The following is a 21,590-nucleotide window of genomic DNA, read 5'->3' on the forward strand; positions in this document are numbered from 1 at the left end:
CCTCGACTGGTTCCTTGTCTGCTACGAAGGATTGAAGCTAAAAGGATTTTGGTCATCCTGGTGACTCCGCATAGGCCTTGCCATCCGTGGTTCGCCCACGGGTATGGTTGATGATGGCGGACGCTCTTTGGTGGTTACCTCTTCAGGAGGTCCCAAGGGCTGGTATTCCACCCTGCCTTACTGTCGTTGGCCTTGACGGCCTGGTTTTTGAAAGCCAGATGTTGAAGGACGGGGGGTTGACTGGCTTGGTGATCCCGACCTATGTTAAGGGCTCTTAAGTCCTTTTCTGGCAGATTTATCTTCACACCTGGAGAGCTTTTTTTTGTTTAGTGTGAAGCAGGGTTCATCCTCACTCTTCTCGGAGGCTTGGATGTTAGCCCTCCTCATCCATGGTGTTGATGAGTTGCTTGGCTCTGGCTGTTTTCTTTGTGCATCCCTTGGCCACACATTTTTGGGTTGGCACTCTTATTCCAAAGGTTCCTTTGCAGGTTAGTGTCCTCTGCATGCTCCTATTGCCACCGAGGGATTTGAATTTGGTGCTGTCAGCTCTTTAGAAACCCCCCATCCCCCTTGGGAACATCAAGATATTCCCTTAAGTTTTCACAGGTCATACCTTCCTGGTCATTTTCACTTCAGTTCCACCAGTGTCGGCGTTGGTGGCTTTGTTCTGTAAGCCACCTTTTCTGGTTTTCTCTAGGTCAATGTGGTGCTTTGACTTTCTCCTTCTGTACTTCTGAAGATGGTGTTGGCTTTCCATTTGCATATGGAAATAGTCCATCCTTTTCAGTGTTCACATCTGTCGCTCCCCAAAGTGGTAGCTCTGCACCCCTTGGATGTGGTTCTTGCTATCGCTTGTACCTTTCTGTGGCAGCTGCCTTTCGGAGGTTCAGTTCTCTTTTTGCTCTCGGACAGTCCGAGGAAAGGCTGGCAGCAGAACTGCCTTTATTTCCCATTGGATTGGGAGATGATTGTGCAGGTACATGCCATTTAGGGGCGGGAATCTCCCTTCCTGTGATGGCGCACTCCACCAGGGTGGTTAGCGCCTCCTGGGCATTCCAACATCTAGCATCTGTTTCTCAAGTTTGCGAGCGATAACCTGGTTGTGCAAACGTTTCTGATTCTGTTTAGTTGATGCATGGCATCTTCAATGCTAGTTTCCCGAGTCATCTTCTAGGACAGCTCACTTGAGAGATAGGGCTCCTCCCAGGAAACACCCGCTCCACCTTTTTTTCCCTTTATAGGCGTCCTCTCTCCCATTGGCCCCCAGTTTTTAGTGTTTCCTCCGGCCAGGAAGGAGCTACGCCCGTTTTTTATTTTTGTCTGGGCTCTCTGGCGGAGTACAGAGGGTCCCTGGCTGAGGCCCCCCCCTTCCTCCAAGCGAGGCAGGGGCCTTGTGAGGGGGGGGACCTTTCAGCCAGTTTCACGCTGGAATGCCCGTTGTAGGGTGGGGGCGTCGGCCCCAGATGGTCCCAGCGGGGCTCTCCAGGGGGGTAGAGCCCGCTCCGCCGACCGAGGCATTGGTGCCTTTCCCTGCGGGGTTTCAGGTAAGTCTTACCTGCTCCTGGATCCCGGCAGCATGGCCAGGAGGCTCGGCTGCGGAGGGTCTGGACGCTGCGATCGCGTCACTTCCGGGCACCGGGTGTCGTCACTTCCGGCGCAGGAGCAGGGAACGGCCGCCGCCATCTTGGAAATGGGCGGCGGACCGTGGAAGGAACCCGTGCCACGGCCGCTTCTCCACCGGCGGCCGTGAGAGGGGGGTCGGCGAGGGGGGATCGCAGGGGGGGGCGGAGCCCACCAGCCCCTGAAAAACCGCCGCACCGAGGCAGAGTCTGCGGCAGCATGGAGGCAGATCTGTCAGGAGCGGGGGAGGCCTGCAGTAAGGTAAGGGCCTTTGTTTGGCAACTCTCTTTTGTTTTTACCCCCCCTCCCCCCCCCCCTCCCGGGATGATTGGGTACCCCCCACGCACGCACAGCCCCCCTCTCCCCCCCCCCCCAGGCCCACGGCTGGAGCTTTCACAGTGGCACAGGGGGGGAGGCGTTGCTGTTACAAACGCATGAACGCGTGTATCTCCTTGTCCCCAGATGGGCCCACAGGAGGAGGATAGAGGGGAGAAAGAAGCTCCTTGTGAGCAGAAAGAGAAGTGTGCCACTTGTAGGAAGAAACTGGCGAGCTCCTGGAGGAAGCAGCTCTGCCAGGGATGCATAGACAAGCTCATCAAGAAGGAGTCTGGATCTCTTTTTAAAGACTTCCTACAGAATATGACACAAGAGATGTCCAAGACATTTCAAAGCTTCAGGGAACAGAAGCCGGGACCGGCCCAGGATGAGCCCCAACCGGGCACTTCTGGCACCCAAGGGGGGAAAAAGAGGAAGCTGGTAGCGCCGGTAAGGGACTGGGAAGAGGCCGAACAGTCGGACACCTCAGACTCGGAGGAGGGTGAGATTGAGGCTCAGGGCACAAAGGCAGACAGGTTCCTTTTTCAGGTGGAAGACACGGAGGACCTGTTAAAGGTGATCTATGAGACCCTGGATCTGGAGGAGGAACAGCAGGACCTCTCTCTCCACGACCAACTGTACGCAGGGCTACAGGCAAAAAGCAGCCGTACATTCCCAGTACACCCTGCCCTATGGTCCACGATCAGGAGAGAATGGGAAGAGCCAGAGAAGAAGGCTTTCCTTTAAGGAGGAAGATGCCTCGGTTTGGGAGACTTGCCCAAAGCCAGACGCCCCTCTCTCGAGGATCTCGAAGGACACGGACCTGTCCTTTGAAGACGGTGGGTCTCTAAAAGACCCGATGGATCGGAAAGCGGATGCCTTCCTGAAGAGGGCATGGGAAGCGTCCGCAGTGAATTTTAAACCTGCAGTGGCAACGACCTGTGTGTCCAGAACCCTGGATGTGTGGTTGGGGCAGCTCCGTTCGCATCTGGAACAAGGCACCCCGGGGGAAGAGATTCTGAAGTCCCTTCCGGTGCTAGAGAAAGCGGTAGCCTTCATCGCGGACGCATCAGCAGAGACCATCAGACTCTCTGCTAGATCTACAGCGCTCATAAACACGGCAAGGAGGGCTATCTAGCTGAAATCTTGGCAGGGGGATCTGGCCTCCAAATCTAAACTCTGTGGCCTGCCGTTTGAAGGAAAACTCCTTTTCGGCCCGGAGCTGAATTCAGTCCTGGAAAGGTCGGCCGACAGGAAAAAGAGCTTCCCGGTCCCCAGCAGGCAGGTTGGACGGAAGGGGTTTCGCCCATCCAGGCGATACGCGTCGAGGGAAGCTAGGTTCCAAACCCAGCGCCCAGGCTGGGGCGCGAGAAGAGGCAGGAACGAGCCGAGAGGCAGGGGAGGTTTCCTTTTCAACCCCAGCCAGAATAGACCCAAAACCCAGCCGAAGTGACTGGAGAGGCCAGGTGGGAGCGAGGCTGGGGCGCTTCCACGCACAATGGCTAAGGATAACCCAGAACACCTACATTCTGGAGGCCATCCACAGGGGGTACAGAATAGAGTTCACAAGGGCCCCCCCTCAGAGATTCTTTGCAACACCCCTGCCAAAGGACAGGGCCATGGCGGATGCGCTGGTGGACCTCCTACAAGATATGCTCAGTCAGAACGTTATCTGCCAGTTGAGAGAAGAGGAAAGGGGAAGTGGATTCTTCTCCCATTTCTTTCTAAGGAAAAAACCGTCAGGTACTTACAGGATGATATTGAATCTGCGGAAGGTGAACGAGTTCGTGAGGCCCAGCAAATTCCGTATGGAATCCATATACACGGTGAAGGAACTCCTTTCACCTGGGGTGTTCATGGCCTCGATAGATCTGCAAGACGCATACCTGCATGTCCCGATAAGAGAAGATTCCAGGAGATTCCTGAGGTTTGCGCTGGAAGGAGAAAAGGGTCCGGTGCTATTTCAGTTCAACACACTCCCCTTCGGCCTGTCGTCGGCCCCGAGGATATTCACCAAAATTTTAGCGGAGCCTTTAAGAGTTTTGAGACTGGAAGGGATAAACATCATCCCCTATTTGGACGACCTGCTTTTATTTGCGGACACAGAGGGAGGCCTGAGATCGCACATCGAGCGTACGATATCTTTTCTGGAAAGTTTGGGGTGGCTTATCAACAAGGAGAAGTCACAGCTAACCCCCTCCAAGAGGATTACGTACTTGGGGTACGTCCTGGACTCCGCACAGGCCCGATCGTACCTAACATCAGAAAAAGCCCTCAACCTGCGGCAGGACACAAGGGCCCTCCGGAGGATGTCGACCTGCACGGTCAGAACCGCGATGAGAATAATCGGGCGGATGACAGCAGCAATACCAGGGGTGCAATGGGCGCAACTTCACTCCAGGGTTCTGCAAAATCACACCCTTTCCCACTGGGACGGCAGCCGAGCAGGTCTGAGTTCCAGGATCCGCATCACGCACGAAGTGAAGGAATCGCTAAGGTGGTGGGGAAGCATCCTCACCTTGGAACGAGGAAGAAGTTGGAGGCTGGCCAGCCCACTGCGGATCACCACGGATGCAAGCATGACTGGTTGGGGCGCCCATATGGAAGACGGCCTGGCCCAGGGCACGTGGGGTGCAGTAGACTCCAGCAGGTCGTCAAATTACAGGGAGCTGTTGGCAGTTTTCAAGGCACTTACGACCTTTCAGGAAAAGATAAGGGGGAGAGGTGTCCAGATTCTCTCCGACAATACCACTGCAGTGGCGTATTTGAACAGGCAGGGAGGCACAAGGTCCCCAAGGCTGATGGAGTTGGCCGGATCCCTCCTGAGCTGGGCGGAGGAAAACCTGGAGTTCATCACGGCAGTACATCTGAAAGGGGACCTGAACCAGTTGGCGGATCAGCTGAGCCGAAGAGAGGTCATCCAGACAGAATGGTGCCTCAGCCAGTCAGCGTTCGATCAGATTTGCGCCAGGTGGGGCTCCCCCTCTATCGATCTATTTGCCAACGGCCAGAACACAAAGCGGGAAAGGTACTTCTGCCTGCAGAAGGACCCCAAAAGCGAGGGGATAGATGCGCTAGCCCAGCAGTGGGAAGGAGACCTCCTTTATGCCTTCCCTCCATTCAGACTACTGCCGAAGGTGATACAGAAGATCCAGTTGTCTCAAGCCAAAGTTATTCTGATCGCGCCATTCTGGCCCAAGAGATCTTGGTTCTCCCGGTTGAAGGAGCTCAGTTTAGCAGACCCTTGGATGATACCACCCACACGCGATTTACTCACCCAGGGGAGGGTGATGCATCCTCATCCAGAAAGGCTGTCCTTAGCGGCGTGGCTTCTGAGCGGGACAGGCTAGCAGAAAAGGGGCTCTCGGCAAGAGTGGTCGCCACCCTCTTGGATGGCCGGAAGAGGTCGACGAACGCCTTGTACGACAAGGTCTGGAAGAAGTTTTCCGCCTGGAAGGTCAGAAACGAAGCACCGGGCACGCCCATTCTGCATACAGTTCTTGAATTCCTTCAAGCCGGGGCGGATAAGAATCTGGCCGCCAATACCCTCAAAGTACAGGTAGCGGCTCTGTCGAACTTTCTCGAGCTGAGGTTGGCGGCAGACCCATTAGTAATCAGATTCCTGAAGGCTATCTCCAGGCGCCGTGCCCCGTCCTTGCCGAAACTTCCAACATGGGACCTGGGCACAGTCCTGAAGAGCTTTCAGCGGGGGCCTTTCGAACCGCTGGATGAGTGTTCGCTCAGATCTTTGACTCTTAAAACCATCCTCCTCACGGCACTAGTTTCTGCCCGCAGGGTCAGCGAGTTGCATGCCCTTTCAGTGATCGAGCCGTACTGCACCATCTTATTGGATAGAATCATCCTCCGCACGGACGCGGCCTTCCTACCTAAGGTCACGTCACACTTCCATAGATCTCAGGAAATAGTAATACCTTCCCTGGAGGCCGATCCGGACAGCACGGAGGACTATAGCAGGTTAGACGTTAGAAGGTGTTTGATCACGTACATCGAACGCACAAAGACATGGAGACACTCGTCCCGGCTTTTCGTCCTATTCCAGGGGCCAAGGAAGGGGGACGGTGCCTCCAAGGGCACCATCGCCAGATGGATCAGGGAGGCAGTTTCGGAAGGTTACAAGTCGGCAGGCCTGTCACCACCGCCCGGCCTAAAAGCCCACTCCACGAGGGCCACTGCGGCCTCCTGGGCGGAAAAAGGGGGGGCCTCCCCCGGACAGATCTGCAGAGCCACAACGTGGTCCAGTTTCGCCACCTTCACTAAGCATTACAGGCTGGATCTGATCGGCAGCAAGGACCAGGCATTTGGCAGGAAGGTCCTACAAGCAGGGTGCCCGCCCTAATGTACGTATTTCTATTCTACTCCTCTCAAGTGAGCTGTCCTAGAAGATGACTCGGGAAAACGCAGTTATTTACCTGTTAACTGTATTTCCAGGAATCTTCTAGGACAGCGTAACTCCCCCCCGATTACTGTTTGATCACACAATTATGTGCAGGTATGTTGCGAACCTATGGGGGATGTCTTTATTACCGGTTTTCTTCTTTGTTTTCTCCTAGGCCTTCGGTCATATTCTTATACTGGGGGCCAATGGGAGAGAGGACGCCTATAAAGGGAAAAAAAGGTGGAGCGGGTGTTTCCTGGGAGGAGCCCTATCTCTCAAGTGAGCTGTCCTAGAAGATTCCTGGAAATACAGTTAACAGGTAAATAACTGCGTTTTTGACCGTAGGGGTTTGTAGGTGGCTGTTTCAGACTTTCGAGTACCCTTGGGGTGGTCCGAAGTGTTGGCATGCTGCCCAGGGTTTTCCCTCCATTAATTTGTTACCCACCCCTCCATTGTGGCACTCCTTGGGGACATCCCTGTTTGGTCATGGATAAAGAAGCAGCTGTGTCTGTCAATGAATAGAAGAGAAAACTGGATTTTTTTTTGTTACCATAAAATCCCTTATTTTGGAGTTCATTGACAGACACAGCACCCACCCCTCTTTGGATTTTCTCCTTTGACACTGCTTGTGACTGACTGTAGGCTATAGCAGAGAGGGTGTTTTGTGCCCAGAGGACTGCCCATTAGGAGGTGCCAAGTCTTTTTTTTTTTTTTTTTTTCCTGCCTAGTGTCCTACTCCTGTAGGTGGGGCTATAAAATTCTGTTTGGTCATGGATGAAGAAGCAGCTGTGTCCTGTAAATTAACTCCGAAAAAGGGAGTTTTGTTTTTATTTGTTCATATGGGGGTAAGTCTTCCAACAGGGACACCTGTTCTGGTGACAACTGTTTAAGCCTATGTTGATAGACTTTTCATAGTGTCAGAAGGGTTTTGCATTTTCAAGTCTATTGGAATGCAAAACTCATTTAGGCAGGTCATATGCAGGTTAAGAAGAGGAGGGGTGCTGGCTTAGCGGTCCACCAAATGCACCTGTAAGTTGATTTGGAATCATCATAGAACTATCTCAAAATAAGTCCAAAGCCTGTGATTGGGTAACTCCCCTCACTTTGGAGAAACTTCCTGCTCCGTCTCTAGGAAAGTAAAGCAAGATAAATGAACAGGGTTTTTAATCCTTCTCTGCTTGATTCAAAACCTAAAAAAAAGTTTGGGCTGCACATACGGTTTTAAAATAGGAGCTGAAGCACACTCCTACAGTTTGAGTGACATTGAGATATTAAGAAGTCTGACAAAGCTTCTACAATGGTGCATTCTCTATCTGCAGTGCAAACAGGCAGGACCGGTACCTGTCTCATAAGCCTTTGATGAAAACTGCGGTTCCCTGACCTGTTGTAGACAATGACTTCTCTCAACTGAATGGGCTTCTCGCCAGGCTGTCAACCCCCTCTACACATACAACCTTCCCACCTCCAATTATTCGCTGGCATAGGAATTTGTTTAAAAATGCCTCTCTTCCTCACCTAATTCTGTGTTCATGTGATTTTCCAGTCTTGAGTCTTCTTAATTCCTCTACACAAAAGGTGTGGTCCTTCTTGTTCACATAGGCAGTGTTCTCTATTTCCTTCTTGGACATTTCCTATTGACCTATTGGTCCTCTGAGGATCCAGAATAGAGACTGCAGTGATGATGCTAGCAAGAGGAGACGAGCTGGCACAGGCGTATGCACCGCTGGATTGCCAGTCCACATCACATGGAAACAGCATCTGTGAGTAACATGGACTTGGGGGTAAGTATAAGATTGCTTTAGAAGTTTAAAGCAAAAAAAAAAAGCTGAATGGTTGTGAAGAAGATGGGGAGAGGGTTTGATTTGTCCAGAGATGGCCTTTAAAGTGTTACTAAACCCACAACAGTAAAATCAGTCTGTATATGCAGTAAAGCATGCTTGTTATACTCACTGTGGAACCTAAGGGGTTAATCCTCTGCATTGTGTAAAAAAAAAAAAAAATGCTGTTTGATCCTTCTTTTCTTCCAATGTCCCACTCTTATTTCCCGTTAAGACATATCGTGTGGAGTCACTCTGCACATGCTCAGTTTGGTGTGTATTGCTAGAGAGGATTTTTTCTTTTTTTTGTTCTTGAGAGTGCATGTGATCAGCACAGGGCCAATCAGCACTGTCCAGACAGAGGTCATGGGATTCTGCATCCTCCTAGAGCAGAAAGAAAACTCCTACAAGCTTTAATCAGTGCTCTGCTGAACACTGATAGAAGTCACAAGACTGCTGATGAGAAAAGATATTTAGCACTTTATATTTACTAAAATAACAGCATTTCCATGTTCCGTGTACTGTGTGAGGCCAGATTGAGTGAATACAGGGTCCTGAGTTTATTACCACTTTAAAGTAGACTATAAGCAATAAGGTAAGTAAATATGCACATTAATATGCATATATACATTAAAAAGCAGGGTCTGCTTTAATTGTGTATATGTATGTGTGTGTGTGTGTGTGTGTATGTATGTGTATATATATATATATATATATATATATTTATAATGTGTTGTGCTCAAAGCTTTGCATACCCTGGCAGAAATCGTGAAATTTTGCCATTGATATTGAAAAATATGCCTGATCATGCCAAAAACTGTTCCATCTCTATAACATCCCATTACCTTGTTGGTCTTTTGACAATTCTTTTCTGCTCCCCATGTCTCAGTATCTAGCACAGTATCTAGCCTGCTCTGTGCATCCACATGAGCGCTAACAAACTCATTGACAGTCTATACACAGGCACTAATTGCAATTTAAAAAGCTGGATGTGGGAAACTAACCTTTAATTGACATTTTTATCTGTATGTGTCACCTTGTGTGTCTGTACCAAGGCCAAACATTCCAGGGTATGTAAACGTATGATCGGGGCCATTTGGGTGATTTCTGTTATCCTTCTGATTTAAACAGGAGCCAAACAACCTATGCGATTATAAATGGCTTCATATGATCACTATCCTTAAATAAAATACATAAAGGTTTTCGGTATGACCGTTCATATTTTTAATATGAATGCCAAAATTTCACAATTTTGCAAACTTTTGAGCATAAGTATGTGTGTGTGTTTTTATATATATTTATTATACAAACACAATTCTCAGTATGAGAATGAGTACACCTCTTTTGAAATGATAGCTTTTAATCAATATCTCAATGAACACAAGAACAATTTCCAAAATTTTTCCAGAACTGAGTTTTATAGAACATTTGTTTAGCTCATTACATGAACGTAAGGTTAATTATTTAGCTTAGATTACAAAATCTTTAGTTTTACTCAAATTAGTTGATGCAAAAATGAATACACCCCACAACAAAAAGGACTCCATGTAGTATTTTGTATGACCTCCATGATTTGTAAGGACAGCACCAAGTGTTCTAGGCATGGAATGAACAAGTTGGTGACATATTGCAACATCTATCTTTTTCCATTCTTCAACAATGACCTCTTTTAGAGCCTGGATGCTGGATGGACAGTGATGCTCGACTTGTCTCTTCAGAATTCCACATAGACGTTCGATTGGGTTCAGATCAAGAGACTTACTTGGCGACTGAATGACTGTTCTTCAGAAATGCAACAGTGGCCTCAGATGTGTGTTTTGGATCATTGTCATGTTGGAAAAGTGCACGACCAAGGGCACGGAGTGATGGTAGCATCTTCTCTTTCAATATAGAGCAGTACATCTGTGAATTCATGAAACCATCAATGAAATGCAGCTCCCCAACACCAGCAGCATCCATGCAGCCCCACAGAAGGACACTGCCACCACCATGTTTCACTGTGGGAACCATGCTTTCTTTGTACTCCTCTCCTTTGCAATGCCATACAGTTTTGAAGTCATCAGTTCCAAAAACATTATTCTTGGTCTCATCACTCGAGAGCACAGAGTCCTAGTAGTAGTCTTCTTTTTCAGCATGAGTTCTGGCAAATTCTAGGCGGGCTTTTTTGTGCATGGGCTTCCTTTGTGGACGACACCCATGCATGCCATTCCTCTGCAGTGTTTGCCATATTGTGTCATGGGAAACAATCACCCCAGTTTGGCTTTCTACTTCTTTAGCTAACTGCAGTGAACTTGTATGCTGATTTTCTTCAACCCTTCTCATCGGAAGACTCTCCTGTCGAGGTGTTCACTTCCGTAGACGGCCTGGACAGCTCTGTGAGATGGTTGCAGTTCCATCTTTGTTACATGTTTGTATCACTTTTGCTATAGTATTCTGACTGATAAGTAAAGCTTTGCTGATCTTCTTGCAGCCTTCACCTTTCTTGTGTAAAGAAATGTTTTCTTTCTCAGGCCTTGTGACATTTCTCTTCCATGTGGTGCAATTGCTAACAGCATGAAATGGGAAGGGGTTTTCTTTGTTAAGCAACACCATTTTATAATCAATTGTCTGCTGGACATCTGTTTAATGTTTTATTAAACTCACCTGTAGTTGAATTCTTGTTAATTAGGATTTTGTTCTCTAAAATCTAGCTTTGCTCTTAAGACTTTCATTGGGGTGTAGTCATTTTTGCAACATGGTCTTGAATGAATTTGTTAATTTGCACTCACAAAAAGTATTTTTCCTAACAAATGGTGTTTGCAATCAATGGACCGCATTTGTGGGAGTATTTTGTAGTATAGTGTTCCATGGAGAATGTTGATTCTGAAAGGAAAGTAAAGGTTTTCTGACAAATCTGTTGGGTGTACTCATTTTTGCTGAGCACTGTATATATAACATTCTATGTTTTCTGCCCCTTTTGTTTGAAAACAGCATAGTATAGGCCATAGTTTTCAGTTTCAATGTATGTGACTGTCTTGTCTTTCTTCTAGGTAAACTTTCCCTTGAAGAATTTATTAAAGGTGCCAAGAGCGATCCCTCAATCGTGCGATTGTTACAATGTGACCCAAGCAGCACAAGCCAGTTCTAATTACGCTCCATCCGTATGGACAGCCGCAACCAAACACTGGCTTGTCAATCAAGCTTTGCTTGCAAGTGAATGCCTTCTCAGTCATTCCTCTACTGTTAGCGGATATTCATCCCCTGCCAGATTGTTTTCTATGTATTAGAGAGAAAACAGCCTTGCTCCCCATTCCATTTACCAGTTACACACGACATTCCTTTCCTATGTTGCATCTAATGTCAGGTATGTTTACATGTGAAGACGGGAACACATAAGATTGATGCACAGTCGCCGCCCGGATTTTACACTCGTGGAATTGTTCTGACAGTGACGCCATGACACTATGCTGAACTTGGTTATACTAAGATAAAATAGATAGCTGTTTCACTTTGCAACAAAAGCCGGAAAGAAGATAAGGACATTACAATGAATGCATTGAAAGCACAAGAGTATATATATATTTTTTCTTTCTTTTTTTTTCTTTAATTCTTATTGCTTGAAATTCTGTAATTAAATTGTCATTATCCTGCTTATGTATGTATGTATGTACAGGCACACACATAATTATAATATATCACAGTATATAGGATAAATAAAGGGTCAGTCTACTCAAAATTAATTGCTTGATTTGAGAGGAATGGTGGTTTTTCTCACCCACCAGCTTGGTAATAGTATAAGAACCCAGCATGGATCTTTCCACCAAGATTATGGAGGTTCCAGAAGTGGCACGTGGCACCACGGTCATGCTTAATGCGCACCCATGCCCAAGTTATGGACAATTAAGTAATTATATAGTATATACACTTTAATACAAGCCCTTATTGACCTCTGTAGCTGCAGCCACTGTGGAGCAAATGATCCTTAAATTACAGGGTCACTAAAATTGCAGCTTGTCTTTTCTTATGATCAATGACTAAAGGCATATGTTTGTATCAGAACTGAATTCTGAAGCTTTGTAATCTGATTTCATATGCAAGTGGAATGCAGTTGAAACAGAGCTGCATTTGCCCTTTGAAACAAACCCAAAGCCCATCAACACAGGCCTTTATTTTTGGTGGCAGCATAGATGTTCTTTGACTGGGCAGCCTGTCAGCCTTCTAATGTAAACAAACAGCAGGTGCTGAAAGGTGATATTCACTGACTGAAATGTGACTTCAAAATCTGTTCTAATCTTTGAAAATGAATTATTCTTTAGTACTTGCAGCTAGAGAGGTTAGTAAGGGCTTGATAAAAGCTTGTTTACAATTGTAAATAATTTATTATCCATAGTCTAAATACAGGTTCACTATAATGACTACTTAAGTTGGTCACAGCCAAGGACATATAAAGTCAAAAAATTACTTGGATCTTTTATTGTGTTAAGATGGACACATTGTCATCTCTGCACTAGGAAGCAGCCTTTCTTTTTGTTGCACATTACCATGTAGACTGGGGTCTGACCAGTGACGCATAGTTCCCACGGAGAACCAATGTATCTTATGGTTATATACCATGTTTTTTCAGAAGATAGCGATAGAGGTGAAATCTGCCACTTCATCCATCTTTCCATAGAAAATGTGGGAGAGGCTTCTGTGTCATCTTGCAGAGGGGCCCAGAACAAAATGGATATTTTCAGTTTTCCTGGAATATCCCTTTAACAAGCTTAAACATTCCCTTTGATATGTAATATACTTCAAATTATAATGTCACAATACATCTCTTATATATGTAGGTGTGTGTATGCGCGCACGCATGTGTGTATATGTGTGTGTGTGTATATATATATATATATATATGTGTGTGTGTGTATATATTATATATATATATATATATATATATATATATATATATATATATATATATATATACACACACACACATCTAGATGTGGCCTGTGTTATGCATGCATTAGATGCATATGTCAGACTGGTGCTTAGTGCCCCTTCTCTCATAAACCACAGTTAAAACTTTCAGCTGTGGTTCATTATCAATAGCTGTGAGGTCCTGTCAAAGTTCAATGTATATGCTCAATTCTATAGAACAGTTTCTCAATGGCGTGGAATTTTCAGCACAGGATCTGTCGGCACAAAGGTATACCATGCCCTCATATATGCAAGAGAAAATAAATATAGTATTGATTACAAAAAAATAGAGGATTTGCCACAAAGCACCTTTCTCACATTGTCCCAGCAGTTCAGATGTTCCAGGTCTGCTTATGATCTACTTATTGCAATTTTCTAAGCCTGGATTTACACCTATACATTGTAGTGTGTTTTAATGTGATTTGCAAAACGCGTTGACATGTGTGTTAATGTGCATTGCAATGTGCAGTGACAGCCATTTTCAAGTTCCTTCATTGGTTTCAGTTGGCTCCTCCATGTGTGTTCATGCGCGCTATTGCACCTAAGTGTGAACCAAGCCTAAGGGTCAGTGCCAACAGGATTTCATATAAGAATAGCTTCTCTCCTCATACAAATCTGTGGGAATGCAAAAGAAGCTTAAAGCAAAAGGAAGTCAGCTGCAGGTCAAATGCACCCATCAATAAATTCCAGATGTTCCCAGAAGCCTCTCAAACTCTTGGAAATAGTATGCATTTGCAGCCCAAATCCTACCGCCCCTAGCTATTAAAGTATTTACAGAACCTTGGATGAACAAAACTGCAATTTATCACAGCGATAAGTCAGATTCTTTTCTTGATCTTAAAGGATAAGTACATCTTTGAAACATGTTACACCCATATTTGTAACATGCTCCAGCACCTCACTTCCTGATGACCGCCCCCTTTCCCGAGACAGCAGGCCGGGGCTCCTCTCCCCTACAGCCACTGTCACATGTTAGATGCATTATTCAGTACATAGATCTGTGAATGAATAAACTACAAGTCCCATCTGCCACCATGACAGACAAGACTGGTTCTCTCTGACATTTCCACTAGCTTTCAGACAGAAGGCTTGTACAGAGGTACTCACAAGAAAGCTGTGCAGGAGACTGACATTGCACCCATGGACCACTGATCACAGGTGCAATGCTTTGCAGGCTTCTGTGAAAAAGTAATAAATGCACTATTTTCTGCAAATAATATGTTCAATTATTAATTTTTTTCCCTAAAAGTGAACTTAAAGCGGAAGTAACCCCTTCAATTTAACAGTTTAAAAAAACAGTTCCATTCCTGCCCCATGTCACATTTGCTTGTGCGCCCAACCAAACTGTGAAACCATTAAATGCCTGGAGTCCTAACTGATCACATGTGCAGCATCACGGCAGTTGAAGATTAAACAAAGGCTAAGATGGCAGCTTTCTTGGTGAAAACAATAGAAGGGTTTAATTCCACTTTAATAAATGAGACTAGATTGATTGCTGTAGGCACCATTTTTCATTGCTCCATTCCTTGTGATGACTGCACTATGTTGCTGTCTAGGAATGTGGAGACCATGACCTGTTGGTGGTCCATGAGAACTGACATTGGGAAGCTCCCATATCTGTTTTGTGTTTCTCAGACGTTTCCATAATTACAAGCCGAACATGCTGTAAAAGGCCCAGTTTATTATTTTATCGGAGTCTGTGAACAATGCTGGAAAAGGGGTATTACTACTGATAGTTGAGGACAGGTTTGGGAAATACCCGGTCTTATTTATAAAAGTGTCTAAGGGGGAAAAATGCCATGGACAATGTGAAAGTGCATTGCCCGAAAACTGGGCAGTTTCTGCACTTCGCTAAACATGTCTTTCCCAAAGTGCGTATTACTTTACAGTGGACAACTCCACACTTTCTGCTGTCTTGTGGGGTAAATAATGAGTATAACTGTGTATTTATAATAAAGTGTAAATTCTTCCTGTGTTTAGCCTGTGCAGCCAGTTGTTTTCCCCTTAAAGCTGAACTCCAGGCAAACGGCTAAATGCACAGATGCATTATATGCAACTATTTTTACCTGCAAAGATTTATATTTCTGTCCATCCGGTCCTGAAAATCACACAGCGAGAAATAATGATCACTTTCTCCATCACAGTTAAGGACTATAGACGGGATACCATGGTGTTTTCTCTCCACCCCTAGCCTGTCGATTGAATGGACACTAAGGGATCATTCAGACCATGTCCGTTGATTTGCGTTGATCTTCCTGGACCAATGTAGGCTCAATGCAAGGGCACAACAACTATCTTCTGCGTGCCCCATTCACACCCTAACACTGCATTGACTTTGCCCCGCATGACACCACAGCTTGTCGCAAGTTGACTGAAGTGTATTTTTCCAACAATTCAATAAAGCTAGGAAAAAAGTAAGCAGTTGAATGCACTGTAGTAATGTATCACACCTACCACGTGGTGTAGAATGTGGGCTGGTGTGAACGAGCCCTAAGGCACAGCAAACTGAGACTGAGGCCACTTGCTCTTTCCTCCTATCAGCATGTTCCTTGTCAGAACATTTGCGTGCAGCACACCTGATTGGCCTTTAGCCCTCCCCCTCCCTATCTATGTGCTGCTGTTTTGGTGATTTCAACAAGCTGATACCAAGTCAAATTCAGGTACCTAATCCGGTTGCTTTAAAAAAAAAAAAAAAATGTATCTAATGATTTATTATTGAATACATAGCAATAATAATGTGTTTTATCTGCCTGGAGTTCAGCTTTAAGGCCCCATTCACACTAGGGTGTTTTGAATCGCAAGCAGAATCGGCATAATTCTGCCCGCAATTTCAAAATGCTCTACTAAAATGACAATCGTGGAAGAAGTGTTCAGGTACCATTCATTTTAATGACGTTGCGTTGCATGATGTGATTTGCTGTGATTGCAGTGTGATTTATCATGCGCCAATTACGGCCGAACTGCATCGCATTTTCAGGTGCCATTAAAATGAATGGCAACTGAGTATGCAGTTCTGCGATTTGTCATTTTAGCAGAGCGTTTTGAAATCGCAGTCGGAATGCTGCCCATGATTCAAAATGCCCTAGTGTGAATGAGGCCTACTTCTCCCATACTGCAGTGTAAAAGAGAAATGGGGGATCTGGCTGCTTGCTGTTGGCAGAGTGGAGACCGTTTTCTTTTCAGATAAATGAGGGCCACTGTATTAAATGGTTTGTTATAAAATGTGTGTGCTTACAGCTTAATGTATAAGACCTATAATAGAATTCTGATGGTGTGACTATGTATGATTCTTTTACAGTTGAACCCCTTATTGTGACAATGGATGACCTCCTTTGTCACATGGGTTCATTGGGGAGATGTACATGTGATCTCATCCTCCCTTCTACACCCCTTTCTGTATCTGTGATTTTACTAATAATCTTGAATGGACATTTATTTCTGTGACGACCCTATAAATTTAGTGAGAAAACATTTTGCTGTTTTCAACAGAAAAAAAAAAGCATGACCGGCTGTTTTGTGGCTGTTTCACTGTTTAATTGAATGCATTTTTTTTTTTTTTTTGAAGAGAGAACTGTCTTTGTGACTTGTTCAAGAACTTATTGTATTACAAAAATTAAAGGAAAAAAATGCTAGTTATTTCTCAGAATGTAGGCTTTCTTGTTGTTCATGTTCAAAGTACACCTTCTCCAGTAATGTGGGCACTGGGATGTTTTCAATGAATTCCCATCATTACTATTCCAATGACAATGAACACCAGGATAAACCCTTTGAGAAGCTCTAGGCAGAAGAACACAGATGGCAAATAAACTGAAAGAGTGGAGAACCTTGATCTAAAAGTAGAGAAAAATAAAACTTCTGGAGAGCTACGCAGTGAGTGAGCCTTTGCTTGAATCATGTACACTAAAATAGGACCATGAGTTATATACTGCTACACTAATAAGAACTTTTGCTAGGGCTGCCCCTAAAGCATACCCACATTACCCCACCCACTCTGAGAAGTGCCAATTTTTTGCTAGTGTCCTTAGGTGATGGACCTGTTCTCTTCTGGAGAAGCATTTTTTGTTTTTAAACCATTTACGTTTTTTGTCTGACTGCTTATTGCTTTGCGATACCTAGCAGTTTTTGGACAACTCGGTGCATCTGTGGGGACCATACATGGATCCTACTATGTGGAGCCAGCCTGTATTGTTTAATTACATAAGACTGTACATCCTGCGTTAGGTGCTCACCTTGGCACAGAGTGCAATGTGTGATGTTAGCTTCAGGGTGCTATACTGGTCTAGGGCCATGGCCCATTTCTAGGATTTCCAGACCCTAAAGATTGCCAAGGGGGTATGCCTACTGTGACAGACCTTAATAGGATCAGCATCAAGAGTTAGATATAACAGGTTTCAATTTACAAGGACTCTGATTTCTGGCTTTTAACACTACCTGCAGGTCATTGCACATTTTTCGTTTAGTGAGCAGAGGAATTTGGGTGTTATTCAATTTATTGTGCCACCACCTGCCATTTTGTTGTAAATTTGGCATTTTTTTCCCTCCTATCCTATCTTCGTTTCAGAAGAATGAGCTGGCTCATGCCTCCAGATGACATATTTCCACTTGCCTCTTTTGCTGAGAACGCAAGCAGAACATTGCTGCATTCCCACACCAATCTTCCACAGAGACACAGGAACTCTGTCAACACCTGGGTTTTAGTGACTTTTTTGACGGAAACGCAAAATCCCATCCATTCCGTACTCCTGAACCATGATTACTCCATAGGAGATCCCCCCTTAATAGCAATGGTAGATCACAGGTGCAAAGGGCTGGGATAAAAGGGCCCAATATGTGCTCTGCCGATGGCCTACAGTAAAGACAAACACTGCTTAGGGTGATAGCGGTTATGTTGTTCAGTACCAACGTCTAAGACACTGCTTCCATTTTCTAACTCTGGCTTCTTCTCAGACACGCACCATGTGCCCTGTCTAAAAAAAACAGGTCTGTCTGCAACTATGTCTGAGTTCTTTGGAAGACTTTTGGAACTTTTAGAACCTTCAGTTTCCAGAGGCCAAAAACAATACATGTCATCTTTTCCCCCTGATCCTGTTCAGGAATCAGAAGAAGAATTGAATTTTCTTGAAGATGTTATAGTGAAAAGCGGGGGGGGGGGGGCAGCAATCCATAGATTGCGATCTACAAGTGATCGCACCCTGGTAACTGGTAGATCGTGGTCTGGGCTTGCTGACCCACCATCCCAGAGCATAAAACAGAGTGCAATGCAGAGGGACTACTTGTAAAGTTGGAGCTGTAGCATGGAGTAAGAGCCACATAAGCCAATGCCTCCTCTGTAGTGCTGGCTCTTGTCCCATGTGCATGATGCCAACTGCACTCCACCTCTTATCCCAGCTAGTGGTCTCCAGACTGCACCAGCAGGAAAGAGGTCTTCAGGTAGATGAGGAGCAATACACAAAGTATAATGGTGTAGGGCTGCTTTCACACTGATGTGCTGTGGTTTACCCACACATACAGGAAAATGCATATATATGGGCTACTATGGCCTTAAAGTGGCTTGAGTGGTCGGGAATGGCTCTTGTAAAGCATCAAAAAAATGTAAACAGTTTAATGTCTGTAGCGTGGGAACAGGTGCACTTGAAGTGGTACTGATCAGTACCTTACCATATTGTGGATGTTTAAGATGTTTTGTAGCAGTCAGTAACTACATGTTAGTTTTAAAGGGCAACACCAGCTAAGTATATACAGGTATATACACAATTTAAATGAAATTGTAAAGCCCCAACAGTTTGCACAGCACTTCACAAAATAAAGGGAGGCAGTACAGTTACAATACAATACAGTTCTAGACAAGATGTGTAGGGCACTGTGTGTAGTCAGGTGAAAAAGCATGTCTAGGGAAGGAAAAGAGTGAGCTGTTGCGGCAGGACTGGGGTGAGTTCTTGTCATAGAGGTAGTCAGTAGCAAAATTAAGAAGACAAGGGTTAAAGTGACGAAGATGTCTATAGATAACTGTTGGTTAGGATAAGAAGTTGAAGATAGCTGAGTCTGGAATTGATAAGGTTTTGATTAGAGGGAGGAAAAGGGGTGTTATAGACATTGTGTGGAGAGCAGAGGCGGGAAAATAAAAGGTCAAGGATGTTTCCTTTTGGAGTGTGTGTCTATTGTTCCAAATAAAAAGATGTGATTAGGTTGAGAGAGCTCTGGCTTGTTAGCATTTACATGGAAAAGAAGTCACCAAGAATGATAGTGGGAGCATACTATTGTGAGAAGCAAAGGTAGAGAGAACAATGTACAGAGTAGTGCTATGACTGGGATGGAAAACTCTGTAAAGGGAAATACAGATTCGCCCACAGGCTATCATAAGCACCTTTTTATTTTTTTTCCCTTTCTGCCAGCACTGCTGTGGTCCTGGCAACCAACACAGCAGAGGTGTGGTGAATCTGGACTGGTTAATGGTCACAGCTGGCTGACTGTGGATGCTTCGGTCTCTGTATACATGGAGTCCTGGTCTAGAGCAATAGATACAGTACATTAAAAAAAAGAAGTGCATTGAGATGTAGACAAAATATGGGAAGAGCCTAAGCTAATAGTTTCTGTATTCCAGAAACCTAAATCCAGCCCTAGTTACATCGGTTTAAATGAGAACCTGTCAAGGCAAAAACGGGTGTCAGTGCAGTTTCTGTATTTCAAATTTTGAAGATAAACACGTACGTCTTTAGGTTGTGTCTAGCAGTAATTATTCTGACATTGTCCATATGCCGAGAAAGGGTGTGATCTTAAAAGACTGCCCTAAGTGGGAATGTTCAAGCTGTTTAGCATCTGATGAAATTACTTCTAATTTGTACTGACACATTTTAATGACATTGGGGGAAAGATGCTTAGAATACTAGATGTTATAACACAAGTCTGAGGACTGGGAATTATGTGATGAAAAACATGAAGGTTAAGACGTTACAGCCGGGATAATTATCATGCACAAAGTCAACTGAAAGAGCATGTGACATGACAGAACAAGGATAATGACATATTGCTGCCCTTCCCTTTTTCTAACATTTTTCACGTTCAATTTCAATTAAATGTGTCAATAGCTGCTAAGGAGAAGTATGAATAGAAAATCACAGAATCAGATTCCATATAAAGGGTTGACTAAGGCCTTGTTCACATATTTAAAGTGGTTGTAAGCCCTTACCTATACCCCAGTGAAGTGACTGGCCTCAGGTGATACAAAGAGATGGAACAAATCCTCCTGCATAAGATTTACCTCTCCTCCACGGACCATGAGTGTGAAGGAACACACACCCATACCCACATGAACTGGGAGCAGCAGCTGTGTCTGTGTAGCTGCTGTCTCAATTGACATACATGGGGCTACCTACTCACAGAAGTTTGGAACACCTGTGCATCCAAAGCGCAGCCCTCACAGGTGTACGCGTAAGTACACCCACGTGAATGAGGCCTTAATAACATACACTATATTGCCAAAAGTATTCGGATGCCTGCCTTTAGACACACATGAACTTTAATGGCATCCCAGTCTTAGTCCATAGGGTTCAATATTGAGTTGGCCCACCATTTGCAGTTATAACAGCTTCAACTCTTCTGGGAAGGCTGTCCACAAGGTTTAGGAGTGTGTCTATGGGAATGTTTGACCGTTCTTCCTGAAGCACATTTGCAGTCTCCGCTCTAATTTGTCCCGAAGATGTTCTATCGGGGTGAGGCCAAGACTCTGTGCAGGCCAGTCAAGTTCTTCTAACCCAAACTCGCTCGTCCATGTCTTTATGAACCTTGTTTTGTGCACTGGTGTGCAGTCATGTTGGAACGGAAAGAGGCCATCCCCAAACCGTTCCCACAACGTTGGGAACATGAAATTGTCCAAAATGTCTTGGTATGCTGACGCCTTAAGAGTTCCCTTCCCTGGAACTAAGGGACCAAGCACAACCCCTGAAAAACAACCTCACATCATAATCCCCCTCCACCAAACTTTACTTTGGCACAATGCTGTCAGGGAAGTACCATTCTCCTGGCAATCGCCAAACCCAGACATGTTCATCGAATTGGCAGACAGAGAAATGTGATTCGTCACTCCGGAGAACACATCTTTACTGCTCTAGAGTCCAGTGGCAGTGTGCTTTACACAACTCCATCCAACGCTTTTGCATTGCACTTGGTGATGTAAGGCTTGGATGCAGTTGCTCAACCATGGAAACCCATTCCATGAAGCTCTCTACGCACTGTTGTGCTAATCTGAAGGCCACAAGAAGTTTGGAGGTCTTTAGCTATTGACTCTGCAGATAGTTGGCGATTGCTGCGCACTGCCTTCAGCATGTGCTGACCCCGCTCTCTCATTTTTTGTGGCTGAGTTACTGTTGTTCCCAGCTGCTTCCACTTTATTATAATACCACTGACAGTTGGCCGTGGAATATTTAGTAGCAAGGAAATTTTCACAGGTGGCAACCTATCATTGTACCATACTTGGATTCACTGAGCTCCTGAGAGCGACCCAT

The 21,590-nt window shown here is 45.2% G+C and overlaps 1 protein-coding gene across 2 annotated transcripts in view; it reads left to right on the forward strand.

Annotated features, from left to right (window-relative positions):
• The window catches only part of HPCAL1 (hippocalcin like 1), a 271,519-nt gene extending 254,784 nt beyond the window's left edge, over positions 1-16,735 (forward strand). For both annotated transcript variants that reach the window (XM_089672039.1, XM_089672040.1), the window contains one exon: positions 11,178-16,735. In XM_089672039.1, coding sequence (XP_089528165.1) covers positions 11,178-11,275 — 98 coding nt within the window. In that variant the 3' untranslated portion in view covers positions 11,276-16,735. The remainder of the gene's footprint in view (positions 1-11,177) is intronic.
• The last annotated feature ends 4,855 nt before the right edge of the window (positions 16,736-21,590 follow it).

Source organism: Staurois parvus, unplaced genomic scaffold (genome assembly GCF_062004578.1).
Source record: "Staurois parvus isolate SC_StPar_1 unplaced genomic scaffold, SC_StPar_1.0 ptg000118l, whole genome shotgun sequence".
Lineage (NCBI taxonomy): Eukaryota > Metazoa > Chordata > Amphibia > Anura > Ranidae > Staurois > Staurois parvus.